The sequence below is a fragment of the Chlamydotis macqueenii genome, chromosome 2, assembly GCF_036417535.1.
Source record: "Chlamydotis macqueenii isolate bChlMac1 chromosome 2, bChlMac1.mat, whole genome shotgun sequence".
Taxonomy (NCBI): Eukaryota; Metazoa; Chordata; class Aves; order Otidiformes; family Otididae; genus Chlamydotis; species Chlamydotis macqueenii.
Genome location: NC_141557.1, coordinates 136119234 through 136139746, shown reverse-complemented (window position 1 = coordinate 136139746; position 20513 = coordinate 136119234). Strand labels below are relative to the sequence as shown.

The window sequence follows — 20513 nt, the reverse complement described above, 5'->3', positions numbered from 1 at the left end:
CCATCACTTTGACAAAGTAACAAACCTAGCAAAAAAAATAGATTAAAATTCTAGTGTTATAGAAATGAAATACAGAGGAACTGTTCTTGATCTAATAAGAACAGTAAACACCAAAGTAAAGCAATCAGCTTTTTAAGATTCCCCAAAAATCACCAAATAAAATTAGAATTTTGTGCATCAATTGTTATGGTAGAAATTACTGGATTTTCAAAATTATTTTTCATCAAATATACATGGATTACTGACATAGAAATGTATTGTCCCAAAATAACTTCTTCCTGAATTCTTTAAATGAGATGCCTTTAAAATGCCCCTGCTAGCTGTTAGGCTTGGGGACATAGTATGCTATAGAAGAAAAATATTAGTTAAAATAATGTATTGTAACTATTGGGTTTATTTGTCATCAACTGATATTTTAAAGTGTATGAAGTTTGTCTTAATTGAATGCAGTTTTAAAAAATTCTGCTGATATTTGATACAGTCAGGACAGAAGGATTTCTGTGCTAAAATTCATGAGTGCCAAGTTTTTATATTGAGATTCCAGTTAGCTTTTGTATTTATGGTGAATGCAATTAGTATTTAGCTGTCACTCTCACTTCCACTCTCTTCTCCAGCTATTTTCTCACTCTCTTTAGTTAGAACTCCCCTGGGACACAGAAGATGGCTGAAAATGGAGAAAAACAAATTGGTCTTCCTTTTCTGGGGAAGTTGTGCAGAGTGGTACTACACTGTCTGCCTTTAATGGAAAAACCTCTCAGCCATTGTATATAGCAATATGTGGTATCCGACATACTGTCTTCTCCTGAAAGTCTCCTGAGAGTACATCCAGGGATATTGCATCATGAAAAGGAATCCCATTGTCTAAGGTCACCAGAAAAGATCCATTAGTGAAGAAGTTTACAGCATATATTTCCACTTTATACCTCTGTTCTGTGCAAGTCACACTGCTTTTTCAGTCTTCTGTAGCAAAAGTTTTGAAGATAATTTAGAATGTCCTATCAATAAAGGTACTTATGTTAACACCTTCTGAATCTTTTACACAGTTAAAAAAATGTTCAAGGGAGCCAATGGTTGCACAGGAGGTATTCTCTCTCAAAGGATGCTGATCAAGTAACACTGGTTGCTTATTCTGTTATTTTGGAGGTGTGTATAGCTTGTGTTTGAGTCTATGTGCTGATTGTTCCTTGGCAACAAAATTAACTCTAGCTCTGCTTCAACAATCTGTGATACTGCAATTAATATCCTTTTTCTTTATGTCCTTTTCAGTTTCATAGATTTTAACAAAATCTTTAGTTTTTTGAACAGGTCACATCTAGAAAAGCGAGCATTAAATGTGTGGAACTTGTCCTGCAAAATCAGCAAATTAGGGGGACAGGTCACTGCTCTTTGTTTATGTGACACAGGTTTTTGCTTCAAAGAAGAACATCGCGAAGAGGTTGCACTGGTCCTTTCTTTGTTTAATGCTAAATCCTTAATAAACAAATGAATGGATCCTATATAATCTGTAATGGCCCACCCCTTGAATAACAGCATTTTTAACTGCTGTCATATACTAAGGTGTTTGTTGAAAGGAATGTAAGTTTAAAAGAAAGAATCTTGTCCATCAGAAGGATAGCATTTACAGGTCAGAGAAATATCTGCTGAAATGTTACCATTACAGATGGTGGAATATGGAACCAATTTTCAGAAGGCCTTAACAGGCTGTGGTTTATTATTTTATAGTAACTTCTCCACAACTTTCAGAAATTTGTTTTGTGACTCTTTGTCTGCTAAGAATCATTGTAAAAACATTTATGATGTGCCAAACAAGCCAAGCCAATTAGGCTGTCATTACCCCTTGGCATTAGTTTAGACTGCGGTTGCTTTCATACATAACTGTATAGATGCCATTTAATATCTCTTTCAGAATTGTGTATTTATATAGAGTATGCTGTTAAACACAAAAGGAAAAAAAAATCTTTGTTTCTTGATATGTGGTAAACATATGAGGATTTTTTAAAGCATTTTAGCATTGGCTATTTAATCATAGCTGGTAGGTCTAATAAAAAAAAAAAAACAACTGTAAGATGGAGGGAAAATGCTAATAATAAAAAGTAGAGACAAAGAAACAGCTACAGTAGGAGAGCTGGTTGCACTGTATTTGAAAGCAGACATTTTTTCAAAACTCTCCTGGTCTGTTTGTGTAGCTGGTTTTTGTCGTATGATGCTGTGGATGTCTGGGCTGTCAGCTGCAGCCTGAGAAAGTTCAGCAGAGGATGCTGTGGAAGTAGACACTTTGAGATCTGAGAGGGAAAACCACTTAACATCTCAGCTGTAAAAGCCTGGGAATGGGAGGTCAGAAGTAGCCAAGTCTGCAGAATGCGGACTCCTTCCACCCTACTTTTTGTATCATTATGTTAGGAAGAACAATCTGGTGGAATTAGCCATTTCTGAACTCATCGGGGAGGAAGGCTGCTTTAATTCAGGTAATTCAAGTTACATGTTGAAAAGGAAGGAGAAAAGTGGCAAAAACTCAGTGGATACTTCAGTGTATCGCAGTAGACCAAGCCCACTGGCAAAGCACAGGATGGATGTTTTGTGGCACAAAAATAAATCGTAGGATGTCAAGAAGGAAAAAAGCAGGGACATGCTGGAATACTAAAAAGTCATAACTTGTATATTTTTGATAGACAGATACTTTCACTGACAAATGTAAAAATATTTTCCAAATGTTACCTAAACCTTTCAGTGTGCTTCTAAGCTACGGAAGGGTTTTAGCTAACACATTTCATAGGTTTAAAATGGAAAGCACAGTCTGTACATCACTGTATGGAAAGTAGGTAGTATATTCCATCCAGCTGCAGAGGAATTTAGACAAGAATGTAATCACCTGGGTAATAATCGTACCAGAATAGTTCAGTTAAAAATCCTTCTACTCTCTCACCTTTTAAAAAATTGTCTTGGACTTTATTGCATAGTTTTATGTCCATTCGAAAGATGGCAACCCAGTCATAGCTGTACTTATTATCTGGCACGTACGTATCAGGTATATTTGTACACATACAAATATTATGTATAGAAAGTTCTTAAAAGTCGTAACTGTATTATTAGGGCTTCATTTACAAAAGCATCAGTATAATGGATATGCATGTTATTGAAACTTGTAAGCAACTTGAACTGATTAACAGTCTGTATTATCTGGCTAATAAAATTATTGTTATTCATTTACTAGCCCATTTAAATGTATAACATTTGCAGAATGAGTGACTCAATATCTTCAGCAGTACTCTAGATATGTCAGAAGAAAGAGTACTATTTTTTTCCAAAAGTCTATGTTTTCATTGGTAAACAATGTGGTATGAAAATATTTGATCAGTAGTAAAGCAGATGGTAGTGAGCTCCTCTCATGTCCATCATATGTGCTTTGCTTTTAATTAGATACAGTCTGTCCTCTGAGGCCAAACAGTTCCACTGTACATGTAGTTCAGATTTTTTCTGAAGGGCAGCTATCCCTTAGACACTGGCATCTTTGACTGTGCACTCCTCAATAGTGTACCACACAAGCATTTCATCTAATGCGAGTGATGTTACCATGTTGTTAACACCATCTTGACGCAATTAAACCCTCACGTGGAAAACACATATTATCATAGAATCATAGAATAGTTGGGGTTGGAAGGGACCTTTAAAGGTCATCTAGTCCAACCCCCCTGCAAGGAGCAGGGACATCTTCAACTAGATCAGAAGTCCCTCATATCATCATCATTTCTCCTCATATCATTTTTTTTGCGTAGCACAATGGTACCTGTTGCTTGACAACCTCTGTACTGCGAGTTTGGATGACGTGCATTGGGCTACAGTCCAGGGAGAAGAGGTAGATTTAACAGCTGTGCTGGGACATTGCCTTGACCTTACAAACTAATATCCTTATGAATTTTCTTTTCCCTGAGAGAAAAAACAAGACAGAATGTCTTGTTTAAATTCAGTTTAAACATAAGAAAAAACTTTTTCATTGTAAACACTGGAACAGGTTGTCCAGAGAAGTTGTGGAGTGTCCATCTTTGGAAATACTTAAAAGCTGACTGGACATAGATCTGGTCAACTGGCTGTAGCTGACTTTGCTTTGAGCGAAGGAGGGGATTGGATCTCCAGAGGTTCCTTCCAACCTCAACCCTTCTATAATTTTGTGTAGTAATTGAAATACGAGCACTAAAAAGGCAAAGCCTCCCAAAATGTTTCTATGTCACCTGTTTTCCCCACTTTCCTCCAAAGGAGGGATTGAGAGTTTCTTCATACCCCCCCCGCCCCCAAACCTTCAGAGGTCCCTTCCAACCTCAGCCATTCTGTGAATCCACTGAAATTTGACTGTTTCACTGACTCATTTCCCAGTGACATTTCATCCATCATCTCTTTTGGGATACAGCCCTCACAGGCAATAGTTAGTGAGATTTGGTCAGAAGACTGTTTTGTGCCTTCTGTATTTAGCTCAGAAGAAGAGACCAGGCAGAGGAGACTGGAGTGTGTGACTGCTGCTCATACTAAGGGGATTGCAGGAGAGGGAATTTCCACCCGTTCCATCTGCGTGAGACAGATCCACCACTGTTTCCTTCTCCTATCTCAGCTTCTAGGGGAAATCACCCTCCTTTCTAGGGTCAGACTCTGGGCTAAAACACTTTGTTCAAAGACTGACCTGATCCTGTTTCTGTGAGACTCTCACCGTCTCGTGATGAGCCACTAATACAAAAGGTGCACTCCCTACACCAGAGAGTCCTCATAGATTAAAAAGAAGTACTTCAGACTTTTCCAGAGTTTTTGCAATGGGGTGGATAGACTGAGTTTAACAGAAATACTCAAGTACTTGTGTGAACCCATATACAAATGTGGTGGTAGAATTTGGGACAATGTTCGTAAAGGTTTGGACAGTTAAAGGTAAATCTTAACAAATTCTTATTTCTGATTTAGTTTTAATCTAATAAATATTGAAAAAGTATTTGTAAATCGTAGGCCAAAATTCAGCGATCCTTTAGAAGCGGAGGTTTTTTTGTTGGTTTTGTTTTTTTTTTTTAATAGAGTGGAATTGGTGGAATCTGAAGATCTCTGTTACTTTCTTTATGCAATAGGATAGAGCGGCTCAAATTTTTATATATTCTTAGAAAAGTACTTGTAACAATAATGAATAAAAAAATAGAATTATTACTTTTTCTTGATCCCAAAAAAAAATAATCCGTAGGATCCTCCAACAAATGACAGCGTGCTTATATGGTACTGCTTGTGTATTTAGAATTGCTATTTTTCTTGGTCATTGAATATAACTTTTGGTTTTTTTCTCCCCATATGTCAAGAGGTTGTTCTGAAATCTAGTTGACCATTCAGTTAATTGTGGTTTTGATCAAGACAAGTTTTGTATTCTGTCAAATGCAAGAAATATAGAACAATTGCAGTTCTGCATAGCACTATTAAATAAGTGAGAAACATTGATAATACAGATAAACAAATGTACATTAAAGACTTTGATCTGGCAGATTTACTTCTTATGAATAACTCAAGCCTGGACAAAGAATCTCAATGGGGAAATTAAATGCACGTAAGCCCTCAGTGGGCGTAATCACTTGAGTAAGGACTAAAAATGTGAATTAAAGTTGAAAGATCAAATCTTGATTTTTTTTTCCTCACAGTTACAATATTTGCTTGCTGAAGTCAGAGAATCGTGTGACTTTATTAATTTTTCACTTGTTATTTTACTACAACAGACATTACTAACAAAAAGCTTTAATAGAATACTAAGATACAAAAGGTATTTAATTTTGTAGAACTTGCCTGTTTTCAGAGACTCAGGGTTTGAGTGAACTGATTAAAAATATTTAATTGGCAAGAGAATAGAAAAAAGCATTATTGACAAAAATAATTGCAAAAACTCACAGCAAGGCATAATCTAAAATTATATGGAGATGTATCTTCAATTTTGTACCACCAGCAAGTGTTATCTTGTAATATTAACAATACATTTTAATTGAGGCTACATCCTAATGGAACCAAAGGGAGTAATTGCAGAAACACTTCAAGGACAAGGCTTAATTAAAATTTCTTGTACAAAATTATGGCCTTTCAACTAATTTAGGTATACATTTTGGGAAACAATTGGAATAGTTTGTAATTTAAGGTCCTTCAGGCAGTCTTTCCTTCCTCCAGTCTTGGAAATATTTGCTTAATCTTGATTTGCAGCTAAAGCTTTATATTCCAGGAGGATTTGATATTTTTAATTTCTTTGTTTCTTTCTTTTTTACCTTTCAAGAGGTTGAGGGTCCAAATTGCAGAAGTTTATCAGGCATTTAAATGAAAAGAAACTAATCTCATTTGTTCATCTGAATTAGTTGTTTCCTATGCAAAACAGTGCAGTACTAAGCAGTTGAGGTCTTAGATAACTTAAAACATCTATGTTTATTTTTCCAACAAATTAGTGAAACTCTATTCACACTACTGAAAATCTATTGAAAAATATAAAAAGTTGGAATCAGTATTTATTTAAGTCTATATTTTCTTCTTTTTTATAAGCTGTAGCTTGAATTTTTTTTAAGTGTTGCCTTCCTTGCCTACTGGGTGAAAACTTGGCCCAGTTGAAAGTAATGGTAAAAAAAAAAATTACATTGATTGTAACAGATTCAAGATTTCACTCAGAATTAAGTACCTCTGATATGACAGACTGACTATTCTGAGTAATATATATTAGGTAAAGTAACACAAGAAACAACAGATGAGCTTGTAGTACCAAGCAGATGAAGCAAAAGAACTGTTTTCCTGTACAAATACAAATCTGGTTATACTACTTGTCCAGTCTATAAATCCAAATGAGACAGGGATCATTGTAATTCATAATTTGACATATCTGTCTGGTGAGAGTGTCTTCACTGAGGAGAATAGACTGTATTAGGTTAAAGGTTATACTTAACAATGACAGAATTCAACCCTTTCCCATTCTCCCTAGCAGTTCATCAGTGTTTCTCCTCAATCTTATCACGATGGAGCCTTTGTTGATATTTTGGAGTGATGTCTGGCCAGCCCTTTATAACACCCACAGTCATTTACTGCTTCAAATTGTATATTCACAGTTTATCTGTAATCCTATACAATTTGCAATATTGGATATTCAGTGTCAGAAATTCCTTCACTTTCTTCATGATCTAATCCCTGTATCTGAGTGACAGAGACATTGAGCAAAGACAGTAGAATATCAACCATTTCCATATTTGCATTCTTATGACAGATGTTACTGTCAGCTGCTCTTTGCTGGATATGCCCCTCTCAAGGGCCTGTTTCTCTGTTTTTCCAACTCGGTTTTACACTATTATTTGTAAAGGGACAAGGATAGCTACTGCAAGACAAGTATAGCTACTGCAAAGCAGCTATCTTCGTCTGATATCGTTATGCAACAACTTAATAAACCTTTTCACCCATTTTCATTGTTTAGCCCCTACTGTATACTTGCCTGGTTTTACAAATGGATCTATCAAGGATCCCTTGTTTGAATTATATTACATAGACAGACACATCTACTAATGAAAATGTATCATACTTCTTCCATTTGAGTCACCATTACTAGAATATTTGCAGTCTAAATATAACATATACCTCAGCAGAACACTTTTTTTTCTAAATGCCACAAGAAATTTTTTTCAGTTTTAATCAAGAAAATCAGTAATTATTTTATGATTAAAAATGCCCAATTTTCTAATCTTTCTATGGTGCAGCACGCACCGTTGCTCTATGAACTCATGGAACTGATTGACTTTTAAGTCCCCGTGGGTACTAGCAACAGAATTAAGTTGAAGAAAATTTACAGATTGTTTTGTAGGCTTAAAGTGCAATCACTACTGGGGAAATAAAATTACTGTTCTGTAAAGGCCTAACGTTCATCCTGTGGATGAAGGGCTTTGTGCAGTACTTCATATGCATGTGCTGTTACCTACAGAGCATTAGAGAGAATGAGAGCATTCCAGAGATTCCTGGCTGGAGGCCTGGATTTAATGTCTTTAGAGGTCTTTATTGTGCCTTTTTTATAGCTGTCTATTTGTTCGTGTTGAATCATCATCATGTAGCAATGGGAACATTTTATAGAGTCTCAGTCATTTTAGTTATTTGGACAAAATCAGAATGAATTGAAATGCTGGATTCAGTTAGGAATACAGAAACCCACCCAAAGAAAGATGAATACATTTTCTTTTTTTTTTTAATTGAATGATCAGTTGTCAAAGATAAGGCATTGATGACATGACTCTCATACCTGAGTTGTCACTATTAATATATTCTGGGACACATCAGAAAAACAGTAGCACTGTGCAATATCATCTCCAGCTGCACCATAGTGCAAGGTCTGTAGCTGTAATCCGAATAGATACACTCGGCAAGTTCTGATGTGGAAGATTTTCCAGGAAGAGACAAATGGTCTTGGAAGTATATGATAGTGATATAGCATGTAGTTATCTTCTACGTAAGGCCTAGATCAACCCGCGGTATTCTTAGGGGTCTCTGAGATTACTGAATTTCACATGTCATAAAAGATCTAGTGTCACTCTGCTGCTGGTGGTAACCAAAGACTCCATAGCACGTTTCAAAAGTATTCTGCATAATAATTTTTCCTCAAACTGAAAGTATTCTGTAGATCCTTACAGCTCTTGATTGCTTGAGAGTAGTTTTGAAAAGTTAATCTATAGAAAGAGAAGAAATGGATAAATGCCATTGCTACTGTCTACACAGGAAACATAGAGAGGACAGATGGATATGCATTAAAAATTTTATTAAAAGCTCACATACAATTTGGTAATGAGTAAATTATAAATACATATTTGGATAAGACTAAAAGAATTTAAACAAAGGATATAATGAAAGAATTATTTGGTAATGAGAACAGAGCTGTAACAAAATGAGGATACAATATTTCAAAATTAAATATTAACCAAATATACATCAAAATATTCTTAATTACTTCCATAGAACATTAAATACTAGTAGCAGTCTTAATAGGTGTTTATTTTAGTATGACTGTGTTCATATGCAGTAATTTAAATTTGTTAGTTTGAAATACAGAGAAGATATTTTTATAAAATATTGTTTTCATCTGCACTGGAAAGGGCAACATCAATCATATGGCCTTTGCAGTGCAGATGAAAATTAGTAGTTAGTTACTGCACTCAGCTGAGCAGAGATGGGCAAGGGCTAGGATTTAAATCAAGGCGCATCTTCCAAAAGGGGACTATAGCCGCAGTTATGGATGCTGCTTCAAGAAGGCTATGTTCCCTACATTCATTTAAAGAGGTAATTTCTCTGTCAGTTCACTATGAATTATACCTAACCTGTTTCCTTAAAAAAATAATACTAACAATATTAATGGCCTCTTTGGGCATTTTTAAAAGTCTAAGATCTATTTAAAGACCTCTTTTTCTTTCTGCGTATCATAGAATCATAGAATCATAGAATCACGTGGTTGGATGGGACCTATAAGATCATCTAGTCCAACTGTATGTGTGTGCCTTATACATTCAATATTCAAGGAAGCACACAGAGTATTTGGATATTCTAATAGTCAACCAAATAGATGTCCAAAATAATTTCTGCACACCAAATTACCAAAGTGCATGAGGTACTTGGCTGAATATTTTGTTATATTTAGGAAGAGGTAATGTACATTCACAGCACTATGCATTTTTTTTTATATTTGCCTTGTGCCATGCAAGATATTTAGCAAAATTTCAACATGTGATGCCCAATATAAACTTCACAGTTATATTCTAAAAATATTAATAATTTTATATTCCTTTTATGTTGATGAGTTTAGACAAAGTAATACCTCTTTGAACAAAGACTGTTGTCTTTCAAATTAGAAAAATATAGCACAAAAGAATGGTTTGCAGAGTATAGTCTAAATATGAATGGGTGTTTTTCAAAGCTTATCAAAGAACTGCAGAATTCTTGTATAGCTTGTTGCCAGGCATTCAGTATTACTGTTTATATATTGGAAATAAAATGAGAAGTTCCTCAAATCTGCCACTGAATGTGAAAGTGTTTGGAATATAAAAAACCTCTGAGTGGGGAGCAATGCTTTTGCCCTTTCTTAAATACATTACCACAGAGGCAGCAGCAGCTTGGATGAGGGGCTGGGCTGTGCCTTGAAGTGGGTCTGTTGGAACTGACTGGAACTAACTGGAACCATCTGTGTCCAGCATGGGGCAGCCCTGGCCTCTCCCCACAGAGGCTGCCCCTGCAGAGGTGCCCCACCAGCACCTGGGCACCGACACCCAATGCAAATGGCCAAAGTATGTATTAGAGAAAAAGAAGGAAGCTGATAGAGAAAATAAAAACTTCAAACATAAAATAAAGGAGGAGAAAAATCTGCATCTTGGATCTACCACTGCGCAGCACTAGCAGTGGGAAAACTAGGATGCAGCTGGTAGCAGTGTATTGAAATTACTGCAAAAAGTCAGGAGAAGTTTTAGAGGGACTACCAATGTTTTGGCTAATCGACCATACTTCAGAATTTGATGTTGAATACAAAGGAGGTGGTTTTGCTCCAGCTTCAGTCATAGTTCCTTGTGTTACATCCTATCAGCCTGGTGGTGCGTGAATCAGAGTCAGAGTTTGGATGAGCGAGAGTGTACATTACGATTTTCTTTTATTTAGTGTCCATGAAGGATGTCTATGCAGCAGTTTAAACATGAGCGGAGAAAAAGGAGGTTTCTCTTGTGAAGAGAGAGTGTATATGGAGTACCATAGCCCTTTGATTCCTTTAAAAAAAAAAAAAGTTATTTTTCATATTATCCCTAATCTTTGAAGCCTAATTTCCAGTTACTGTAGCTTTTTTTTTTTTTTTTAAGCATAGCAAGAGATTTCAGCATGATCAGTGGAAAACAATTTTGCACATAAGTCAAATGAGCAAAAGAGGCTATTCAGGTCAATAGTTAGGACTCAGAATATGAAGCCAACAAGTTAGATTTAAACATAAACAGAGCCTTTTTTGACCTTGAGTAAATTACTTGACATCACTTTGTCAGTTACACAGAAAAACAGATAAGAGGTACTAGAAAAAAAATATATGCTACTCTTAAGCAAAGATTTCCCAGATAAAATCAGTAGATATTTTTTCCACTTGAAAATGTATTTATACCACTAAACTTTTCATGTCAGTGGCTTAGCTGAGAACAGACACTTTAAAGCAGACTCAGTGTAGAATTTCCTATAAACAACAAATGGTGAAGTTTACCAGTTTTTTACTTGCTCCTCCTCTGACACACAGCATTTAGTTCTTTTGCTCATGATGTTAGTTAGCTTTAACATGTTGTTAAGAAAAAGAATGGCTTTAATTTGTCTGGAGGAGTGCTTCAGTGTCTGATTAGATGCCAACAATAAATGGTAATTAACAGTGGTTAAGAAGACGCATCAAGGATGTATATTCCTTGTTTGGGAATGTAAGGAAGCAACAGAACTAGCAATAGCATTTGGTGATGTTTTCCCATCCATTCGTTTTGAATCCAGTGAGCTGGTCTCATCTCCAGTGGGGAAATGATCAGGAGGTTCAGGATCTCAACATAGGAGGTGTGGAGGTTTTCCTGAGCAGTGTTAAATGCGCTGACTTCTCACACTGGTTCTCAGACCCCTTTTTACCTCTTTTTAGAACCATGCTGTTGTCTCAAACACATTAGGAAAGATTAATTGTTTCTAGAAGTTCAGATAAGTCATCTTCAATGCATTATACCTTCATCTGTTAAGGAACAGATAACAGTCCTTTGTCCTTTTAAAGGAGTTTTGTTTGTTCTTAATGTGAATCAGCTTAGTAATAAACTCAGCTAAGTATTTTGTGTGTGTATATAGAATAGCCCATATAGTTAATTATTTCCTAAAATGAGCTACACCGGTAGCATCCATTTAATGTCTGACTCTAGATTCACTACAGCCAATTGTTTTCTGCTGTGGAACTGAAATAGGGCTAATCTATAAGTCTCCTTGCAAATTCTGTATTGAAAAAAACCCTGCGAAACAGAAAACAAAAGTAATTTCAACACTTGTTCTCGTAACTGAATTGTTCTAATATTTTTTTCTAAATTTGAATCCTCTGGAATCTAACTTTGTTCCTACTCCATGAGAATCATTTCAAAGAAAGTTGGTAAAAGGCATTTTATTCTTTTTTTTTTTCCTATTCTGTGCAGTAGTATCCTATGAGTTAAATGCTATATATTCCAAGTTTGGAATATTGAAAATTGATGTTACTAATGAAATAGAGGAATTCCCTAAATGAGTAGGAACAAAGCCTTTAATCTCGCGCTAAAATCACATGAACTGATGAAACAGACATGAAAAAGTGCCTTTTGAGATTAGGTCAAGATTTTCAAAAGGATATTCCTGATGTATTTTGACTTAGATACAATAAATATACCTTGCAGCCTCCAAATTCAGGAAGTTTCTTAGTACTGCCGCAAAGGTGTGTAGCAGGGGAATGTCATTCTCTCCTGGATCACAGCCTTGCAAAACGGTCTCTGCAGGTTCTGTCCTCTGGAAGTTTCTCTGTACATGACTGGAGCTCATCTTTCTCTGTACGAGAATAATTTAAAGTTACTGAACACCTTAGTCTATTACTTACTACTGGCTGTTTTTGCAGCACTCAGATGGGAAAAAATTAGAAGAATAGTCATTTGTCTGAATGTTTCTGTCTGCCACTCCTGCTTTGTGTAGCTGCTGGGTATTTTTACTCTTCAATTGACAAAAGCTTGCTTTTGCACATGATCAGAGGTGGCTTATGGGAGAAGATATGACCCAGTGTGAAACCTTGATGTGTTTTGTCAGTAATATTAAGCTACGATATTATCTGGAATTCAACATTCAATTAACGTTGATTTAGGGCAGAAGTATTATGTTTATTTGCCTTAGGGAAAAAAAAAATAGGCCAAACAGTGATCCCTGTGGAATGTAGCTATAGTAAAACTTCTCTTTTTACTAGCTGTCAATATTAAGTTTTTCAGTTTTGCATCTCATTCCATATTTTAGTGGTAGAATACTCTTAACAGCACTATCTATATACTTCAACATCAAGTCAGAGTCTCAGTATTGACTGAGATAAATTCACATATAGAGATATTTTCTGTACAATGTGAGTGTATTTCACAAATTACTGGGAGTTGCACACACGTTTTTATAATCATAGTCAAAATATTGTAATTTACAGTTGTGATTTGTCCTTGTTTTTCACCTTTCCCACTATCTGCCTTAAATGTTTTCCTGCCTTGTGCACCCACAGTGAGGTTTAAAATTCCCTGTAAAACCAGCACAAAACCTAATTCCCACTAAAGTCAGCTTAATCTTCATCTCCAAGTAGGTATGAAAGTTGCCACTTGAAAAGTTTCCATTTTTTTTCTACTTTCTAGTTCTTTGTAGTTTTTTTAGAACGTCTATCACATTGGGCAGTCTTTCTGTTTTAGTGAGTGTCATTTGGACCTCTGAGTCACAGTGCCACATGTCATTACAGAATTGCAGATAGAGTTCATTAGGTATAAAATAAAGGGCAATTCTCTAGAGATTTTGCACCAAATTAATGTTTTATCGTTCACAGTAGCTGTTGGTCCAGAGATGCAGGAAAAATGAGGTGCTGAGAGAAGAAGGCTCCATTAATTTTGCACTAAAAATTCCAGTAGTTTGTTTATTATGGATGAATTGAAATATCTGGAGTTTGCTTTTAATTCTCCTACCCATCAGCTATGTCCCTTAAGGAACTTGAAAGATGTTTAAGGTGAGAATAAATACCAAAATTGAAATTAATTTTTCATGGTAGTACAGATTTGAACATTGATTTTTTAAAAAAATGAGATGGCAGCAATGCTTACCAGCATGAAATAGAAATAAATACAAGGATAAGTACAAACTCTTTAGTTGATAGAATCAAACACGAAGAACAAATTAACACAATCATCACTAAAAAACTAAAATGGGTTTACTGTAAGATTAGGAGGAGACTGTATCCAAGAACAAGTTATGAGAATTTTACATTTTGAGCCAGATCATTTTACTCTAATTTACCCTTCCATTCAAATTTCTCCAAGGTTAATAAAAAAGTGCTTTTATGAGGAAGATATTTACTATTATCATACACAATGTACTAAATTTTAGTCCCTTCATCTGAGTTACATATGCACAGGAAAAAATACCTGGAGCATTTACTGACAGTACAGAATGATTTATGTACAACTACTGTCCAATTTGTTTTCTCTAAAAGGCTTTATTGGGTTTTTTTCTCAGATGTATCCCATCTTCTAAATAAAATAAGTTTCATAATGCTCAATTTGAGTGACTGCTCCTGCTTTTTCATCCTACTATTACTCTTTATCCATACTAGTGTTTGTGAAACAGCTTAGTCTCTTCTTACTCAATGCCTATTTTCTGATTCTTAGATATATTGCTCACTTTTCAATTCCACTTTTATTTATTTTAGTTTGTTTCAGTTCTGCTTTTTGAGCTGGGAATAATTGTCCAAATTTAATTTATTTAGTATGTGTATAGTCATAATATTTAACAAGCCTGCAAGATTCTGCAAGATCCCTGCTGCACAGGAGTGATCCATATATTTGGAGCTATTGGGTAACTACAGATGCCTACAAAAAGGCATTTGCTAGCCAGCAAGGAAGGGCACTAAAAGCTGTGCATTAGATGTATATGTTTGTCAGGCCAGGGACTGGAGTGCACGGGACAAGTCATGTGTTCAGCCTGTCTGCAGGAGTTAATGTGTTTTGGGGAAAGAAAAAAATTAAAACTATATTTAATCAAAATAGCGGGAAAAACAAACAGTTTTTCATTATATAGTATTTCTCAAAAGAGACAAAATTGTCTTTATTCATTACAACCAAATACACTGAGGCATGTTTTTTTTTCAGAGAAACTGTTTCAAGCTATTTACTTGTGAAAGAGCTTTCTTGGAGTGAATGCACTTTCTCTTGGACTTATGCCTCTTTCCAACTTCAATAATAGCTGGTCTGTGTTGAAAACACATTTTCAGTAATTGTACCTGTTTATTAAAATGCAGATGATAAAATTGCTGGTAAATATAAATTTATTTAAGATAAATTGGGTACTTTTAGTTATATGTGCTGAAATGATCCATTCTTTCTCTAAGCAGAGCCTATCCCACCTGATACCTCAGAAAGGTGCTTGGCATGCTTTGCAGCCACATGCTAGAGTTTCTTAACTGGAGTTCCAGAGTTTGAACTCTGGCAGTCTAAAACCGTTGAGTCCAGTATGTTCACAGGAAAGTCATCCAGGAAAATTAAATTTGCATAAACAAACTATTCTACCAACCTCTGCCAACACCTACCTTGCCCTGTCTTATAAGTGATCCAAACTTCCAGTTCTGCTCTCAGATATTTGCAGGTATTTGCTGATTCTTGTTGTTCTGACTGTCTCTAAAAATACTTCTATTTGCAAATCGTGCACCTGCTCCTGTCTGTTTAAATTAGACCATAAAAATCCTAAAATTATACATTTCCAAAATTTTATTTCTGTGGAAACCTGTTGGCTCCTTACTGATGAGCAATATCCCATTGATCATTATTATTGCAACGGCATATAAATCTACTGAAAATAGAGCAGGAAAATAAGGAGTCTACAGTGTTCTATTGGCAGAAGAGAGAGCACCTTATGTTATATTCACGATTATGCTTCAGGATGGAATATTTAGACATTAAAGGCAATGGCACAGGAAGATCTTATTTCGAGCCACAGATCCTTTATCCTTAATATTGGCCAAATGTGTTGCCATATAAAAAGGTTTCCTAGAAACCAGCAGAACAGTTTAGTCTACAAGGTGGTTTTAATATGAAGCACAAAAGATCTTGGACTAGATCTTGCAGTCAAAATTCTACTGTTCTTGGTGACAAATAAAAAATAAGCTGAATGAAGGCTGAACACCAGTGAGAAGTTGTGACTGTTGCTGGTTGCTTATGGCTTTTCACAGTGTGGGTTGTTAAACTGTCATACACATTTCTGCAGATAGCTGTGGATGCTCTAACTTTGCATGTGCTTAGGAAAGAAGCCAAAGGAGTAAAAGTCCATCAAGTGCTATTAATCACGAAATTATTGCCTTTGGTTCAGGAGGTCCCTGAACCACAAGTGATGGGTGACTGGGACAGTGTATCAGATAGGTGTTATTGCGTGTTCCCTTTGTTTTTATTATCATAGACTAGAATAGTTCAGTTGGAAGGGACCTACAGCAATCATCTTGTTCAACTGTCTGACCGCTTCAGGGCTGAAGTTTCATCTGTTAACTTGCTAGAGACTCCACTGAAGATAGGATACTGGCCTAGATGAACTTTGATCTGACCCTGTGTGGTCATCCTTAGGATTTTATGTTCTTTGCATTATGATGGGAGGAACCCAAAAGTAGACAAAAAGTAGAGAATGAACAGGGTTTTTCATACATGCATTAGAATGCCCACTTTGTACACTGCAGACATCTAAATAGGTGGCAGGTTTCTAGATTTCCTTTATAATCAGTGTAAAGAAGTACACAAGCAAGTGAAGCTTACCTTAGAATGTTTGCATGAACGACCTTTATTGTGCCAGGCTCAGTAATTAATTTCTAAACAGATTTTTACAATGTAGACATATTGCAGGAAGGAAATCTGGTCAAATAAGTTCTACTTATGTAACTCACTGAGCACAAATCTAGTAGTATTAGTACAGAAGTAGTAGTCTCATTTGTAGAATTTGGGAAGTAACAAGGTATGTATTAAAAAAAAAAAAGAAAAGATCTTGAAGGATTGTGATTTTTCATTATACCACTTTAGATACCATTTCTATTGGAAATATCTCTAAAATGACTAAATATGAAATACACAAATGGATATACAACTCAACACCAAATCTGCATAATATAATTTTATTGGTCTTGTTATCAAAATGAGTTAATGCAAATATATTCCACAAATCACTAAGGCTGAAACATAACTCATTCTCAAGAAGAGGATCTTTGTTAGCTTGTTGATTTTAAGGGTTTTGTTGTACTGTGAAATCTGTGTTTGTTACAGAGTCAGTTGCTTTCAAGAATGCATGTTTAGTCTCTTTACTGAGGTCATTCCACTGACACTTTGATATCATACCAGAAAACACCATGGTGGGATCGTACCAGCAAATTGGCAGTGCAGGACTGCCCCAACTGAAATGACTGCTTGCTGCTCTGGCGACATCTATCTTAACACTTGGAAGTTTGTGAACTATTGAATATATCATAAATATTTAAAGCTTGGAGGCTTTTTGTTTTGTTTTGATTTGTTTTTCTTTGGTTTTTTTTTTTAATTAAAAATTGACTATTTAACAATGTAGTTTAAGTTTGATCAGAAGAAGATTATTCCTGTCATTAGAACTACAGCAATCCTTCTCTTGTAACACATTAATGTGATTTGCAAGATCTATTTTGGTGTACTAGCTGAAAGTCAAGATTCACTAGCAAACCTAGAATGTTATAAGCTTTCTCTATAGCACTGATGTCCAAAATTTCTGGAGCACACACGTTGTGTTGGGAAACTCCTGAATGCCTGAACATTTCACTTATGACTTTTGTTAAATGAAATGGTTATGTGTGTACTTATGTCATTTTGGTTTTAGCTGATTAGCCAGCCTTTGTTCAACTTTAAATGCCTTGCTTATTTTGTATCCACGACTTAATCAATGTTCCTCTGAGTTGGTGGACATTTTATGAGAGCTGGATATGTTCCTTCCTGCAACTAAACATTGTTTTCTAAGATGTGATTTTGCAACCAAATTCAGATGAATAAAAAGGGTTATCTCTATCTTGTAGTGAAGAAATACAAGATTGTAATATTCCATTTTACTGAAGACAGTAATAGATATCACAAAGACTGCAGGTTTAAATCACTGCGGATTGCTAGTTGTTTGTCCTTTTTTTAAATTTTAATAACCAATCTCTGAGATACTACCTAACTTTTGAGGGTTGTATAGAAATTTGGGGAGGACAAATTTGGCCTATTGAGATTTATCGTTACATCAGTCCTCCCTCAATCATTCCTAGGTTTATGATGCCTAAAAAATCTGACCTGAAAAACCATTTCAAGCATTTTTTACTGTTTCAATGAAAAAGTACTTCCAAATGTTTACTCTGAGGATATTCCCCCTAATTTTAATTTTACAAAGCACTCTTGTCTTATCTCCATGCTGTAATAAAAAGTAGCAGAGGTTGACATTATCTGTTCCAGCATTCAGAACACATGCTTCAGTTAGGCCTTCCTAAATACTTGTATCTCTAAGTTCTATTCTGCCACTTTTGTCAGTTCTCTTACTGGAATTTAGTCAATAAATCCTAAAAAAAATTCTTAAATTAAAAATTGCTTAAATGTTGTAATGCATCTTACAATTAAAAAAAAATGATAGCTGAAAATAGGAATCTAATCAAATGAGAATAGTGCAACTGTGTTATGCTAGCAATAAAACAGCTAGACATGAAAAAAAAATGTGAGGGTTTTTAGTAATATTATTTCCAGACAATTGCAACTTTTCAATATATTTTTTTCAGGTTGTGTAAACTGTTTGAATTTTTTTAACACTATAGTTCTCAGAAATCTAGCACTCAAACCAACTATTTCAATTTTAGATTAATACAGTTCATCATAAGCCTGCTCCTGCAATGTGTTAATCTCCCCAAGCTGTGCCAGTTCCCATAAAAGCACAGATATGATGGATATCTGACAGAATAGTATTTTATTTATCATTTAAGGGATTTTGTTTTATATAATATTAATATTGTAAAAATGTGCAAATGTGTGTAAAAAGTTAAATAGTTGCTTACTACATCCTTTATCTCTAAATGTTGGATGAACTGGAACTGTTGTTATAAGAGCTGAAGAGGTACAACAACGAAATCTTTATCAACACCTACATAACATGTCACATACTCATTTCTCAACTTGAACATTCCTCATTCCTCAACAATGCAACTTCCATGTGACTTTCACTTGAAGCAATAGCATATCCTACAGGGAGAAGCCATACTAAATGGCAACAAGCTAAGAGAGATTTACCAGGGCACTGGATTTAGCACCTATACCTGGCTGTAATATTAACCATTCTATTTAATATTACCTGGAAAGACACCAAATCTCTATTACAGTAAAGTTGTCATCAAAGTGTAGGTCTCATTGGACTGATGTAGTAATGTTACAGCTCTGTCCATCAACTTTTCACTGTTAGCAAGCACTGCAAAAAAAAAATGGCTTGCAGAATTAGTTGCCTATCTGTAGTCTCATTCTATTAAGCTTTCACATATGCATGTTATTTGGTCTAAAAGCACTGGTAGTCAGTCCAGAGATACTAAGTTAGGCCCCTTAAAGGAATGATGTTGAGAAAGCGATGTCATCTCATGCAGCACGCTGTATGTTCTGCCGAAGGCTATCTACACCAAACACAGTTCACACGGCCAGCTTATTCCCATCTCAGGGAACACCTATTTCTCACATATTTGTAATGTGTGGATGTGACATGAGTACAAACACAGATATGGTTATGCAAACAGCGAAAGATCATGCTCTAAAAATTCTCGGATAGGCTGTTCAGTGTTTTCAAGACAGCAACTGAACACGTATAAATGCCTCAAAGCATAGTAAGAGACGTATATTTGGTTTCCAGGATCAGTGGTTCTGGCGAGTCCGAAACAACAGGGTGATGGATGGATACCCCATGCAGATTACCTACTTCTGGAGGGGACTGCCTCCCAGCATTGATGCTGTTTATGAAAACAGTGAGGGGAATTTTGTCTTCTTTAAAGGTAAGAAAAGAACAAAAGTAAGATTTTGTGTAAAACTTTTGACTGTGATGGTTTGTTGGAACATATCTTGCTTATTTTTAGTAATAATTTGTAAATCATGTTGCAAATTGGTAGCTAAATGAAAAGTGTATGAGTTATGTTTTCTCATTGTGGCAACTACAGCTTTAATTTATGATTACCCTTCAGATTATCAGATCATTTACTCTTACATATCCAATAAAAATTTGGAAGTATAAATAAGAGATACAGCAATGCATTGATCTACTATGAAATCTTGTTTGAAAAATGTGGATTAGAAAGAACAAACACAGTTGCATGGGGGTTTTTGTAGGTTTTTTTTTGCTGTTCTTCCTTTTTACAAATTGAATTTGCATATATTCAAATGGCATCTGTGCTGCATACATCTCACTGTACTGCACTGTGGTTATTTCATCTGAGAGCTGCGATATTAGGAGTTTCAGGTAAGAAAAATAAGTATCTTTTTCATAGATGTGTATTTAGTATTTTTAAAGAAGCATAAACTTCAGAAAATATATTGTATGGATTGAATTGTTGCTAGCCATTCTTTTTAAAGTTTCACTCCAGACATCAGCTGTTCTTCAAAATTAAAGTTCTTGAACATGCATCAAATTCAGATTTAATGAGAAAATTATCCTATATATTAAATAAATACCCATTTAGCAACAAAAGGGTGAAAAACATGTAAAGTATGTTTTATAATAATTTGGGA

At 35.3% G+C, this 20513-nt stretch overlaps 1 protein-coding gene across 1 annotated transcript in view; it reads left to right on the top strand.

Moving 5' to 3' along the window:
* The window catches only part of MMP16 (matrix metallopeptidase 16), a 185592-nt gene that overhangs the window by 143722 nt on the left and 21357 nt on the right, over nt 1-20513 (top strand). The window contains exon 7 of the mRNA XM_086740992.1: nt 19645-19783. Coding sequence (XP_086597118.1) covers nt 19645-19783 — 139 coding nt within the window. The remainder of the gene's footprint in view (nt 1-19644; nt 19784-20513) is intronic.